Source organism: Artemia sp. Qi Xiang Cuo, chromosome 7 (genome assembly GCF_049724085.1).
Source record: "Artemia sp. Qi Xiang Cuo chromosome 7, ASM4972408v1, whole genome shotgun sequence".
NCBI classification, from domain to species: domain Eukaryota; kingdom Metazoa; phylum Arthropoda; class Branchiopoda; order Anostraca; family Artemiidae; genus Artemia; species Artemia sp. Qi Xiang Cuo.
In genome coordinates, this window is record NC_142800.1 from 55538484 (window position 1) to 55554213 (window position 15730).

General features: G+C 36.7%; 1 protein-coding gene across 2 annotated transcripts in view; it reads right to left on the reverse strand.

Moving 5' to 3' along the window:
* The window catches only part of LOC148950460 (beta-galactosidase-1-like protein 2), a 71004-nt gene that overhangs the window by 14374 nt on the left and 40900 nt on the right, over positions 1–15730 (reverse strand). For both annotated transcript variants that reach the window (XM_089092414.1, XM_089092412.1), the window contains 3 exons: positions 9970–10154; positions 3909–4156; positions 894–1100 (listed from right to left, as the gene is read on the reverse strand). In XM_089092414.1, the coding sequence (XP_088948540.1) occupies positions 894–1100; positions 3909–4156; positions 9970–10154 (640 nt within the window). The remainder of the gene's footprint in view (positions 1–893; positions 1101–3908; positions 4157–9969; positions 10155–15730) is intronic.

A 15730-nucleotide genomic window follows, 5' to 3' on the forward strand; every position in this document is an offset into this window, starting at 1 on the left:
CTAATTGCTGGATTTTTTAGGGTACTTGGAAAACTACTACCTAAACTTTAGATCCCAAAGAGCAGCAGCCCGGGTACCGAAGGCCCGATTTTAATGAGAAGCACAAAAAAGTCAAGTGAAGTTGGTGCTATCATTGAAGAGCGATCCGGATTAGACCTAAAGCAACTGTTCCTACCCAAATTGAGTCAGGAAAACAATCTGGAAATATTTCCTACATTCAAGATATATCTCCCTAAGTAATTGTTCTTCCCAACAAGTTCTAAGAAGCTTTTAAAACCCCTCTTCTAGCCTGATTTGCCCAAGGTGTGACCGTTTCATTTTTTAGTTCCGTCATTATGACAAATCTAAGAAATTAATAACAACAATTATATCTAACCCTCAAAAACCATAAATTTCTGATACCCCAATAATTGTGTTATTTTAATGTCAATTGATGCTCCATGTTTAGACATTAAGGTAAAGAATTGCTACATGGGCATTATATAAAGCATAAAATGCTCATTTAACATAATTATTTTATTTCGTATTATGTCACAGCGTATGCTCAATATTTATATAGTATAGTACATAAATGCTGAGAATGTAAGAAAGTTGATTTCTTTGTGCATATTTTTTTTTTATTATAATTACACTAACTAAAAAAGACTTACTGCAACAATAATACTGCGAAATCACTGCAGTTCGTATATTGAGAGACTTTACGATTTATAAGTATTTTCGGTCATTAGATAGAAGGGTGACTCCTCGCCCCCGCTGAATAAGGGACACCCATCCATATAGTTTGTTGAGATACGCCCTGACTAGCATTGGTGTTGCATAAGTTCTGAAATTCTAAACAGAGCTTCTATGTACATTTTTAGTGTTTAACATAGTCAAGTAGCCCTTTAACTAACCTTTCAACCCATTCTGAATTAAACTCAAATGGTATGACTTCCCACACGGGTATCTCAACGTCATCAAGAAGAACTGGTCCTTCAGGAAGTCCCTTCTTTTGGTTGAAATCCGACAAAACTCCAAAGTTATTACGTCCCATGTTTTCAACCAGGATATCGATAACGTGTGTACCATATTCCACGTCCTCGAATGTAAAACTTCTATTTCTGTGAATCAAATATTAAATTTAATTCTATAACTTTCACCCTTGTTAGAACCAAATAATTCTTTTCTAACTAAAACTATTGTTCTAAAAAATAAAACAGACACTGTAATGCAATACATTTTTTTCTTCTTGTGATCAAGGTCAAAATCTTTTTTTACAGCTACGTCAAATTTGCAAATCTACAACAAGCATATTCTAAAACCTGGCCCAAAATACAAACTTTTTTTGGCATTAACTCTCTTGTCATGCGTAACATTCTTTTATTTTAGAACATTACGATATGATACGATACGAATTTATTATGTCAAATAAGAAGAATTAAATGAGACACAATATAATTTAAATAATCCCTCTTCCTTGTCCTTTATTTATTAAAATGAGGCTTAAAATATTGTCGAAAAGACAATCTGTATCGGTTGGTGCCACGGGATTACAAGGCTTGAGTTTATTCTGGTGCCTTGTACTACACCCTGTTCTTGCCGGTTCAGGGAGCAAATCTCGATGCCTGCTTTACTCCAAAAGCTTCTGTCCAAACGCCATTGTAAAATGGTGTCGCCTGGCATCAAGTCCATCTAGGCCTAGGATTTTAAGGCTATCATCATAATTCGTGAATTCTGGACCTAATATCAGACGGGTAGCTCGTTCCCGCACACTCTCAAGGTCATTTCTTTGCTCTTTACTTAGCCCCGGATGCCATACAGGGCAAGCATACTCTAAAATACTCCGAATACTCCGAAATTTAAAAAATTCGACAGTGAAAAACAACTAAAACCGAATCACCGAATTGTGACTAGATTACGCAACGCTATATTCGCCTTCTTAGTACAATTATTTACATGATCCATCCATGACATTTTTGAGTTACATTGTCATATTATTTACAATTGGCACATTTATATCACTTTGACTAGGAACTTTAAAAAAAAACAAAAAAAAAACGAGACTCTCATAAGTGCTGACTTTTTCCTATTAATTGAAAGCCGTTTTTTTCACAGTCAGCCTCCAAACGGCGGATTATGCCATCCATACTAATCATGGATCCTAGCTTATGAAGTATCAGCAATGACAAATCATCTGTAAACTTCGCTCTGTTTTCATGCCAAGTCGCAATTTTGTTACACAGTATTAAAAATAAAATTCCCGTTTTGGTACCTTGGAGTATTCCACAGAAAACCTCAAGAAAATCCGATTGTACCCCATCAGCAATAACACGCTGTTGCAGCCCGTGTAAAAACCTATAAACTATCCGAATTAAAAAAGGTCTAAAATCTGTCATTGACTCAAGAATATCCGGATGGCTTGATTTGTCGAAAGCTTTTTCTAAGTCTGCTTGCAACATTTCTACAAATGCATCTTTATTTTCTAGATGCTCCAGGGCTTCTTCCACAATTATGATGAGATAATTTACTGTGGTAGATTCTTTGATAAACCCATACTGACAGGGATCTATTTTATCACAGAAATCTTCTAGTAACCATTTCTATAGAAAATGTTCGAAAACTTTAGATACAATAAGGGGACACTCAATTTTGCATACTTTTTTTGTGTAGCAAAAGCATTTTAACTGTAGGTTCTTTGGTTCAGGGAAAAGCTACAATAGAATCCTTTACAATCAGTTGGTCGGCTGATATAAATTACGGCAACTAGCTCATTCAATCATATATGAGAAATATTATACTTAATTGTTGGTGAAACTCGCAGAAAGTAGGGATGTTCCCAAAATCCCTTTGTCCACAAAACACTGCATTTTGCATTGTTTTAGGTGGTTATGTATCTTAACTTTCTTGCTTTTAACAAATTCCATTCATAATTTTATCCGAAGTGCAATCACAGAGGTCTCCTTGTTAAATGAAAAATCTTCCTCCCAATATGTCTGCTCCTTTCCGAAGAAAAACAACAGGGTCAACTTTTACATATATTCTAAAATTTTACTAAAGTTTCTTATTGGGAGGTGTTTAAGCCGGTGCTCAAACCCCAATCCTTTCCAAAAGAGACACATGGAGTCACATTTTTCATCTGATTCTCTTTTCACTTATGTTCGGGTTGCGAAAATTGTCACACTTGGGAATAGCATCAACAGTAGAACGTATGACTACACTACTAATTATTTGTTCCCTTTGTAAATTATTTAGTTGAACAAATGTTCAACTTTCAACCACAAACTTCATGCGAGAGAAGACTTCAATCAGAAACTTCATCAAAAAGAAGATTTAAAGGCATAATCTCTTGAAATTAGAAAAGAGATGGATGCTTGGCAGAAGACACAAAGACCTACCCAACGTTCAATGTACGCTATTGCTGCTGCTTGCAATTGATCTTCATCACCGAAGCCCAATGAAAAGCATTTTCTTAAAAAAAAAAAATGACTTTCATTGGCTGTCAGTGGCGAAAATCAATTGCAATCGATTACAATAAGCTGTATTGAATGCAAATCTAGAATTAGTAGACAATAGTTGAGAATAAATTAGCCTTGACATAATCTTCTAAAGTCATTCTAGTGTTGTTTCAGTTTGTATACACATTTACAAATAAATCCATGAATGCAGGAACATGACCTATATTTTTAATGAAATATGTCATATAGGCCATAAAGAGAACACAAATTGCAATGATAAGAATTATATTGGAAAGTAGGACAAAAACGAAAACAAACTTGACCACCCAAAGGATTCTCAGTTCCCCTTGAACATGAATTAACTTTATTCACCAAAAACTATACATAAATTTTATACGAAGTAGAAAGAGAGGCAACTCGTTATATCTCCCTTAAAAATATAAAAAAAGCCACAGGAAAAAAAAAAAACCTTACGCTGCTCCCCAAAAGCCAAAGGTGCCAATCTGCCAATCCGATGTCCAAGGCCTTGACAACAATTTTCCGTCAATTCGCAAAACAGCTAAATCCCGGACATGACCGACAATTGTTAAGTTTGAACCACTTCCAAACTCAGCTGTTGTCCTGTATAGAATATAGCCAAAACTTTGTCCACTATCATTGTTCATTGGCAAGTCTTCCATAGCAAGGGGTAGTTTCATCCCCGCAAATTGAAGCTCACCTGGCTTAGAAAAGGTCAAATATTAGCTAAGGCAGACAAGAATATACTAGTTTTTACCAAAAGAGGTATTGATGTAACTATGTTTTTGTATTTGGAGGGGGAATGACTTCCCAGGGTTAAAGGCAGAAATCGTTGAAAGGTCTATTACAGAAATCTAGTTTTGGTCTACGACGAGATTTATCCACACTTGTTTTTTTTCATATTTTTATATTGGAAGTTAAATTGTTAAACTCTAAGAACTTTGGACGTTTTTGCTTAGGGGATTTAGTTTGGGACTTAAAACTCTAAGAACTCTAAACTCTAAGAACTTTGGACGTTTTTGCTTAGGGGATTTAGTTTTGGACTTAAAACTCTAAGAACTCTAAACTCTAAGAACTTTGGACGTTTTTTGCTTAGGGGATTTAGTTTGGGACTCAAAACTCTAAGAACTCTAAACTCTAAGAACTTTGGACGTTTTTTGTTTAGGGGATTTAGTTTGGGACTTAAAACTCTAAGAACTCTAAACTCTAAGAACTTTGGACGTTTTTGCTTAGGGGATTTAGTTTGGGACTTAAAACTCTAAGAACTCTAAACTCTAAGAACTTTGGACGTTTTTGCTTAGGGGATTTATTTTGGGACTTAAAACTCTAAGAACTCTAAACTCTAAGAACTTTGGACGTTTTTGCTTAGGGGATTTAGTTTGGGACTTAAAACTCTAAGAACTCTAAACTCTAAGAACTTTGGACGTTTTTTTCTTAGGGGATTTAGTTTGGGACTTAAAACTCTAAGAACTTTGGACGTTTTTTGCTTAGGGGATTTAGTTTGGGACTTCACAGTGAATCGGGGAAACTTTCGTTTTTATGAGGTGTACAAAAAAAGGTAATAAATAATACATGACTTCCTTTAGCCTTTAGGGTGATGCCTAAAGAACAAGTCCTAATTTTTTTTAAACCTCTAGAGCTTCTTCGATGGTACATGATTCAAATTTCATCTTACAAGCAGTTTCATGTTTATCGACAAATTCCTGGTTCAAAATTCCCCGTCAGAGTTTGACAGCCCATCAGCTCGAACGCTCTTCCCAATGCCAGCAAAACTCTCAACCTAAGCGGTTCACGATTCAAGTCTCACCCTTCACATTCTCGGCATAGATTGATAAATAACTAGGCAGGACTTCTAGTAATGTCTAAGTACGCTCATTTATTACTTTTCAAGTCTCTTTTGTATTACCTTTATTTCGGCTCAGTCTATTGTCAAAATGCTCATTTTTGCTTTTCTTCTAATTCAATTAACATGATTCCAAGCGATTTTAAATTCTCGGACCTTATTTTTCCCTTCAGTACTAGACTACTCCTTGCAGAGTTTATTATTCAAAGAAGTCAAAGAAGGGTTTATTATTCAAAGAAGTTTCTATGACAACTCGTTCGATACGAAGTGCCCTGGTCTAAGACCAACAAAGAAAAAGATAATACGTTGTGCCAACATCGTTGTTTACATAGGCAGCGCTATTGTATTGCCTATGATTTTAATATCACAGAACTCTTGGCATCACAAAGAGCTTCCTCAGCAGTCGGTAGCAATTTGTGGAGATAAATTCCATACGATCTTGAATGCGTACTGTTGCTTGCAATGTCCCACAGGGGGGGGGGGGGGGGTAATTAGTATAATTCTTTCCCCGTTGTCCATTAATAACGTCTAATTGTGCCCCGAATGCATTTTTGGTTAATGATGTGACTAAAATCACAGGAATTTGACACTGCCATTGTTTGCTGATGATGAAGTGGCAAACAGTAATGCGAAGACCGAAGTAGACTACTACTACCTCAAACATTGATGAAGCACACAATAATTTACATTCTTGGCTGGGAAACAGGCTCAAAATTAATTTGAATAAGTCATATTATGTCATTTTTCCTGGTTTCATGATTTCTGGCGATGATCCAAGGTTCTATCGTGCACTAGCTGAAAGAATGCCATCATACGATCAAATGCACTGGAGGCCCTATTTGATGTATTGAAAAGGTCTTCAAAGCTATTGAAACTTAACTCTTTCCTAAAATTTGTTATTTTCCAGTTCTTAGCTCACGGGACTTTACCTATTTTGTAGAACTCGAGTATTGTTTTACTTAACGTGAGTTGGACCTACAGCTAGTGAATGATCTGAGCAAGGTTAGAGACACGTCAATATAACTCTGACTAAAAAACACTAAACCAACAAAAATGTTGTTAATGTTGAACGAAGCCACTTGTAACTAGGTCTAGGTCTAAAAATACAATTTATCTCAACGCAAATCAAACAAATTAAAATCACCAAAGCAGACAAATCCAGTCTTGCACGAGACATCTAAGCACTAACTCTTCTAAATCCCATAAGAAACCCATTCAAATTTTAAATCTCAAAATTTCCATAAATTCATCATTGAAATTCAAATTAAGCTATTCACAAACTTAATCGTTTAACACCACCTTTTTGCTTTACATATCTTAGTGCTAAAATTTTAGTGCTTTGATAATTTTTCTCATTTGTAATTTTGTGTATTGGTAAGCTCGAGCAAATCAGATTAGTCCCGCGAACAAAACCTTGATTTGGGCAAACGCTCTCTTCTCTTTTGAGAAAAAGTGAAGTTTTTAACATCAAAGCAATTTCTTGAAATTGGCTCATTCAGAAATTCAAAGGGCTGTACATGTTAAACGAACATTAACAAGTTAACAGCATAAAATTAAACGTCAAGTTATCTACATTTTATTCAAGAAAAATATAAATGATTACCTAAGTATTCTCCAATTACACGCTCTAAAGTTACTAAAATCTTGGTCAAGGATAAGCATAAGGTCGCTGACCACTGAAGGCCTTACAAGGTTTTTCACCTTATATAAATTAAACAGAAATAGGTTGACAGCAAAAAAAGAAGAAAAAACCCTTCCAACTATTTATATTTTATTTATGTAACAATATACTATACACTGCCAATCTGCCAATGTGATTTGCGCCCCAAAGCTACTGACACCTTGGTGGAGAATAATTATAAGATCATTGAATACTGAATAGTCTAGCAAATCATTCAAACGTTCTTATTACTGGTTTTATTCAGGTCACAGCTTAACCTCTAACCTCTTTCTGCAGGGCAGAGACAAGTGCGGTAGAGTTTATATATCGTAACAGCTTTTAATTATCTTGAAAACTATTTGACAAGATTTTCAGTACATTATCAGATGATATATGTTATAAATGTGCCCATTTGAACATTTGTTTCTCTTATCATTCCGCATTATTCCACTACCGTCTTAAGTGTTGTATTTTTATGTGAATTAATGCAGTTGATTCAGTGTTGAATTTTTGCCGGTAAATACTGGCCATTGAAAAGCTTTAGTTTGTTGTAGCATGTCAAAGCGGTCTGTGGTTATTTTTATATGGATGTTTATGAATTAACAGGGATGAAAAGACTAGAAGCTATTTAAATGGAATAGAAATTTATTAAATTAGTATATTAAAAAGTATCAAATAATGATAGTAAGCCGTAAGAAAATACGTTGTAAATTAAAGTATAATTTTAGCAGAGTATTAAGGATTGAATTTAAATGTAAAAATATTGTGATAAGAATGTAATGAGAGAGAAATGACTAGTATTATGGAATGTTAAGTGTTGGTTCTTTTTATAGGTTTTAATTTCTGTTTTGTTCTGTTTTATTTCAGTTGAGTGAAACCCTCAAGTCCCTGCTGTTCGAAAAGTTCCATGAATTTTTCCCGACTAAAGTAGTGCCAATTTTTCAATCTGACAAGCCATGGATCCCGAAAGACCTGAAGCGATTGATCAAACTTAGACGCCGACTACATAGTTCAGGGCGTATTTCCGCTGCGAAAAAGCTACGGAAACGCATTGTAAGTGCCAGTAGATATGCTAAAAAGAAGCATGTTTTTGAGAACCCTCCCTCCTGCTTAACAGTGATTCGCGTAAGTGGCATTCGGCAGTCAAAAAGATGACCAGAATATCTGTTAGTAGTGAGCTACGAATGCTGAAAACAGATAGGACTTTGATATCAGCACAAGAAGTCAATTCTTTCTTTACCGAAATCTGTACCATGTATCCATCATTGAGTGAAGTTGAGTTGAATACTCTGATAGAAGACTGTGAACATGATGAAATCAAGTAAGTTTCTGAGTACGAAGTTTACAGGGAGATACGGAAACTGCGAAATAACTATGCTTCCTATCCTGGCAAGATGCTAGTAAAACTTTTGCGTGAATATGCTATATTTCTTGCGAAACCTCTAGCTTCGGTCATTAATTAGTGCTTCAATGATCAGTCGTTTCCCCAACCTTGGAAATAAGTGTATGTACGTGTCGTTCCAAGGGTGAAACATCTCAAAAGCTGTGATCAGTTAAGACCCATTTCAGCCACGCCAAACCTTGCCAAAGTCACTGAGTCCTTTATTTACGGTGAACTTTGTCGCAAGTCGCAGATTCACTTGACCTGTACCAATATGGTTGTTTAAAAGGGTGTAGTCCCAAAGTGCATTTAGTAAGGCTTTATCACCTGACCGTACAATGGCTCGAATCTGGAGACGTTTCCGGTGATTTGCTACTCGTTGATCACAGGAAAGCATTTGAATTGATTAAGCAACTCGTAGATGCTACGAATCTTAAAAGAATGGACGCACGTAAACATATCTTACTGCTTGTTATTGATTTCCTACGTTCCTGGTACCAGCGAGTCTACGCCCTCTTTCCTGGTGATCTCGACTCTTGGAAAAGATTAGATATGGAGCCACCAAGGAACCGAATTGGCCGCTCTACTTATTCTTGCGGTAATTAATTATGTTATGGAAAACATAAGTGACCCATTCAAATATGTAGACCATCTATCTGCACTTCTTAAATTCACAATAGATACAACCCAAGCTATGCCCCAATTCAGCCTTGATCTTCGAACAGAATTCATGTAAGAGTGTAGAACAAAATGTTTGCAGATCAACGAGAGCAAAATGAAATCGTAAAACTTAATCTGCTGAAACAAGATCTTGTTTGACCAGCTGCCTGGTTTTCGCTCGTATCGTCAGGTACAGTCCTGGGAGCTAATTTCAGCGCCGATTGCTCATTTAGTATTCATGTTCAAGGACTAGTCCAGAAAGGTTACTGTGCACTACTGTCTTTGATTTCAGTGCGTCGATTGGGTTTCCCAGTAAATCAGCTGAAAACGGCATGTCTAACATACATACGTCCCATATTAAAATATGCATGTCCCGTTTGGGGGTCTCAGATTCATAATATTGAATATCAAAGTGATGATGTGGAAGGATTCCAAAAAAGAGCAGTTAAAATTATTCTTGAAGAAAAATTTGTAGATTATAAGTCTGCTCTTGAGACTTTAAACATTGAAATTCTTAGAGATCGCAGGTTTCATTTCATAATGCGATTAGGGCAATTTCTTCTTGTAAGTTCCAAGCACTGAAATTTTCTACCCCCCGCTGTCAACTCATTAGTTTATACCAGAAAGAAGAACAAATTAGTGCCAGTGCCTTGCAGAACTAATCGATTTAACAATTCAAATGTGCCGTTTTTTACCAGTGCCTATAACAAATGCCTTACGACTAGGTTTGTAAATGACAGCGACATTTAGTTTGTGATTTTTATCTACGACTATGAAAGCTGTTTTTAAATAAATGGTTTCTGATCATCAATCTGTTGATGACATTATAAACCTTAAAAAAAAAATGACAAATGATTCCGTTTTCTATGTTAATGAATGAAGCACTGGAGATATTCCATATTAAAGAAATTTTCATCGAATTATCATTTGGCCTAATAACCTACATAAAGTCCATAAAATATAGATTACTTACCACATTTCTGACCAAATTTTCAAGGTTAACATATTCTGTTAGAACAACACCACGATAAGCTACCTTGGACTTTTGTTCAGGTGGCTCTGGGGTATAAATTGGCGGCAGGTTGGGTAGAATCATCTCACGAATTATTGTATATTTTGGAGTGTAATCACCTGCTTCTGTCAAAACTGCATCATAGTCTGCAAAAATTGAACAAAATGTGATAGCCTATAATTTGCTAATATGCTAACCGATATAAAACTAGTAGAATTCCAATTCAATCTTGGCGCCGCCCTGATTTCAAACTCGTATATTATTTTTCACAAGATTTTTTAAATTTCTTTGTTCATGGTGCATTTTGAAACATATTTAATAAGATACAAAATTCAATTTAGTAATTACAAACATTTTATTCATCACATCTACATTTTGATCTTTAAACAGAAGCAATTTTCTTTGAAGGTGGGTTTATCCCGAAGGATGGCCTCCCTTCAATTCAAGCATCGCAATAAAGCACTATGAAATTATACCATAACCACAACATAGGCCTACACCTTTTCGATTGACAGTTAGATAATGTTAGGTTATCAAATTGATATCAGATAGTCCAAATTTGACAACAATGTGGAATTTCTTACTTGAAAATCTGTTTTCGTTTGCATTTTGAAATTGACCCACAAGATCACAACCCTTTGGAGGATGTAGCTTGTTAGTTAAGGATTACACTTATTCTTTAGTGGCAGCCTTATATCATTTGTAATAATACAGGATACAGACCAAATAAAAAAAAAAAAAAAAAGGACCCGCTAACTAGCGGCTGCAAATAGAGAAGTCAGCACTGAGCTCATAATCAAAGAATATTTGTAACACATAAAAATGATGGTTAAATTACGAAATATGAAGATCGTTGAATATGGAAGTTACAATATATGATCTTTCAGAGTTGCCACGAAACAGATTTATCTCATACTAATCTAATTAGTCATCTCATACTAGTCTTTAGTATTGCGAAACATGTAGCAACAAGTTCATTAAAGGTATCACTTTTTTATTTAGACTTTATGTATTATTAAATAATCGTGTATAGTTTTTACCTTTGACTTCTATATATTTTCCATGAATAAATGACTGTAATTGGAAAAAAATTTAAGATAGCATTTATAAAATATCAGCCATATATTTACTGCGAGTGTCAGTATCAGTAATAATTTTTTGTTAACATACGAGCTATTACATATTGATGGATCCGAGTTGAAAAAAGCCTGATTACTAAGCAGCACTAGCTGAAAGTAAATGGCCAAGTAAGCTATGGAGGAAGGACACTAACCAAATCTAAAGATTTTGAAATTTTCGTAATTGCTTTTTTTCAGAGAAGTCTGTCTGTTTTTTTTTCGACTTTACCCCTTCCCCTTTTCAAAATTTAGTTTTTTTTTCTTTCTCCAAAATATACACTTAGATACCAGTCAATGACCTCCCATTTTTGAGATCATTTAGGAGAATAAAACTAAGTATAGACTTCAATGGAATTCTCAAGCAAGCTACAAATGCACTTGTTAGTTATAAATCGTAGTATTAAATATAGACATATTTATTAATATCCTCGACGAAGCACTACGAAGCATTGAAACTGAGCTATTTACTAGGTATATAATAATTGCACAAATACAAACTAAATTAATTTATGCTGTTAAAAAGACCAGTGAAAAAGGGAACAAAAGAATACTGATACCGTGTTGTGCGGCAATAATCTGCTTCAATAATCACGTTGTGTGTTCGGGGGTGCATTTTGGGGAAGGATCTACCTGTTTTGAGCTTGTTAGAATGAATTGCCCAAATTTGGTTATAAGGTTTTTAGCGGCGGTTGTGGAATGACTCAAGTCCCAGTAACTCATGGGCCTTTTCGTAGGAATATAACTACCTCCCATCATAATTTTACAAGCACGTATCCAAATGGTCTCAATACTTTGGCTTAGCCCGGAGCTTAACTGGACACTCGGGTCCCAAACAGGACATGCGTATTCTAGTGTATACAGAACTTGAGTCATGTGGGGTGTATTTATTGACTTCCTACTGAAACTTGAACAAGCGATTGCAGGGCAGCGTAGCATTTGCGGAGTTGTTCATTCAAATGACTGTTGAATCTGCAATCAGTTGAGAAGGTAACGCCCCGTATCTTTTTCACATTTTACAGGCTTGAAGAGGGGTACTGGCTCCTGGAAATCGATTTTTAGAGGGCTAAACCTCATTATCTTCCACTTCATTTCATTGAAAGTAAGACTTGCAAGCTCACAATCGGTGCGAAAAATACTAGTAATGTTAGATTAAATTTAAATACAGCAAAGTATCCTTCGATTACATATTTCAGTAGGAAGGATAAATCGTATACAAATTTATATTTATCTTCCAAGGACCGAAGGATGTTGTTTATGACAGCCAGAAAACGATACCAGCAAGTTTACCCCCTTGAGGGGCACCACAGGTGATAGGAAGAAATGAACAGTTTGTGTCACTTTCATTCAATGCGAAGACACACTGTTCATGGCCAGAAAAGAGGTAGGCAACTAAAAGCTATATGTTAGTTTTGGCACCTATTTCACTTAAGTTTTCAAGAGCAACAAGGTGTCTGACCTAGTCAAATGCTTTTCTATAGTCGGCAATGGAAAGATCTACAAACGATTTGCCCTTCTCTAGCCAGGATAGAATATCATCGTACAAACTGACGAGATACACTGAGGTGTTGGAGCCACAAGGCATCTGTATTGATAAGGGTCTGGGGCTCTATGACGTTCAAAAGTAGCCTTGAAATGAATGTCTCTGTAACTTTCGCCATACATGGGGTTCGTGAAATCGACCTCAGATCATCACACGACTTAGGACATGACTGATTAGGTATCATTTTAATGCATTAATTTTTCGAAGTATTTGAAAATTTGTGGGGAGTCACGCACAGATTAATGATACTTGCTAGAGGAATACTATGAACGGAGTGAATTCCTGCAGAAGTCTCACAGGGATTTCGCCAGTATACGGTGAGCTCTTGGGTTTCCACTTGAATAGTTGATGAGAAACTTCTCTAACGACGGTCACTCGCTGCACTATCTCGATTTTTTCGAGAACAGTTGCAAGTCTTCCCTCGTAAAGTTCGGGAAAGTGGTGCATATACCAGTGAAAAGGCTATTCACCTCTGATGCTGTCAAATAAGAGTTATCGTCTTAAAAATCTGTAAGTGAGGGTCTAGGATCTTGTCGGTCAGCCTCTTTACTAAATCGTACCATTTTTTGAAGTTGGTAGGCAGACATTGATCGACGTGATATGCAGCAAACAATTTCTTGGTTTTGCGGCAGAGGGCAGCGACTTTGTTGCGCACATCTTTATCATGAGTTTGCGACCGCTGTTTTATAACAGCTTTGATTTTAGTTGTGATCAAGGAGGACATGAAAACAGTCTTTGTTGGGAAGTACTGCTCGTACTTTTCATGCAAGATCGAGTTTAGAAGTTCAGTTTTTCTGTCCAGGACTTGTTAATTCATTAATGCTGAGAAATCATACTTACTTATCCATCGTCCAAAGGACCGGATGTTCGTATCAGTGACAGGTCTTACTACAACAGAGACGCGTTTAAACGCTGCTACGGGAGTTTTTATAATGGAGTTTTTATAGGGAGTGTATGATAACAGGCAGTGGGGATTGTGATAGAAGCTTTCAGCATTTGTCAAAATCAAATCTAGTGTACCGACAGCAGCGTGAGTAGCGGATTTGACAACTCGTTTCAGACAGAGGCTAGAAGCCAAATTCTTATTCGTCTCATTAAAATATCCACAAAGAACAATGGCGGGGCAGCTGAACTTGGAGCGGCAAAATCTACACCCTTTTGCAAATGCTACAAAATTCTTTACGGTTTCTCGCGCTTTCTGGATAGTAGACGGCTGCCAAAATAAGGCAGGAGAAGCGCCAGGGTAGTCCTTTAGGGTTTGTATAAACCCACAAGTACTCATGGGCGGAGTCTTCAAGTTGGGGCAGGAGCCTGTGGGAAATGTTGTTTCCGCAGAATATTGCTACACCACGACCATTACAACTGAGGCCTCTATCTTGCCGTGTGATTTTCTAGCGCTAAAACCTGAGATACCACAAGTTTGTTCAGTCACGTTCCAGCATTCTGTAATAGGGGCAACTGAGATATTATTCTGACGCAAAACTGTTTCCAGTTCATCCATCTTGTTTGGGTGAGCGGGCGTTGCTGCGTAATAGATTCGGCAAAGCTCTTTAGATTGAGAAAAGTTCAGGTCACAATAAAGGAGGTGAATGGTGCGAATAATTAATCAGTGGCATAGTGGTAGCCGATTGCAGCTTTAGGGGAGCTCGATCAGTCCAATATGTACAAGATATTTATTTTGTGGTTTTGTGGTTGTGGTTTGGGCTTACTTATGGGGCACTCCGTGTTAATTATAACCACAGGAATGGGATAAAACACGAATAATTTTCTTCTTTTTGCCTTGACGCTGGACCTGCAGGCACGGTATCTCTGCAGCTTCTTTTGGTTCGCAGAGGGCGCCGTCTACTTCAGATATGAGAATACAGAATGAACGTAATGTTTGAATAGATGGCGCTAAATACTGCTACTACTACTACTAACAACAACTCATCGCAGCACCAAGCCACCTGAGGCCAACACAGCTACGCACGCTCCTCCTCCACCCCAATCTATTCAAAGCTTCCCTTTTCACACCCCCCCAGGAAGTTCCCATTTCCTTTAAATCTTTCTTTATGACGTCCTCCCACCCCAAACGTGGACGACCTGCTTTCCGTTTAGCCCTAGAAAGTTGGCCAAAAAGAACAATCTTCGGCAATATGTCATCCTTTATCCGCACAACGTGCCCTAGCCACCTCAACCTTTCTTTCATTATAGCCCTAGAGAGCGGTATTGAACCACATTTTTCGTATAGCTTATTGTTTGAAATACGGTCAGTCAGCCAGGAACCCAGAACAATCCTTAAACAATTTCTTTGGAAAATATCTAGCAAATATTCATCTGCTTTTCGAAGCGTCCATGCTTCAGAGCCATATTTGACCACTGTCATAACTGTAGCTTCTAATATTCTAATCTTGGTTTTCACACTTATATTCCTATACTTCCAAAAAATTTTTTAACTAGGAAAAAAAAACCTGAGCCTTGGCTATTCTACTTTTAACATCTTCACTGCTCCCTCCATCTTTACTAATAATACTACCAAGGTAAGTGAAGCTGCCCACCTGATAAATTTTTTCATTACCCAACGTCACCTTTTCATCTTCACTCATTCCTAGCCTTAGTGACTTAGTCTTCTTAACATTAATTTTCGAACCAATTCTAGCACCCTGAACTCGCAAAACCTCTAAAACTTCATTCATTTTGGTCACATTTTCATCTTGGATGCTTAAATCATCAGCATAATCCAAGTTCAGGAGACTTTTTCCTCCCCATTTGATTCCATTGTCTCCCATTGCCTTTCCTGAGCCCATTAAAACAAAGTCCATCAAAATAATACATATAAAGGAGGATAGAACACAACCTTGCTTAACTCCTGATTTAATACGAAACCAGCTGCTAACCTCATTTCCTACCTTAACCACAGCAGTGTTATTCTCGTACATAGCACTAATCACTTTAATGGATTTGTCTGGTAAACCACACAAGTATAAAACCTTTACTAAGCTCTTCTATCAACAGAATCGAACGCTTGCTCATAATCTATAAAACTGAGGACCAAAGGTGTTTGAAAACTCAGGCATTTCTCAAT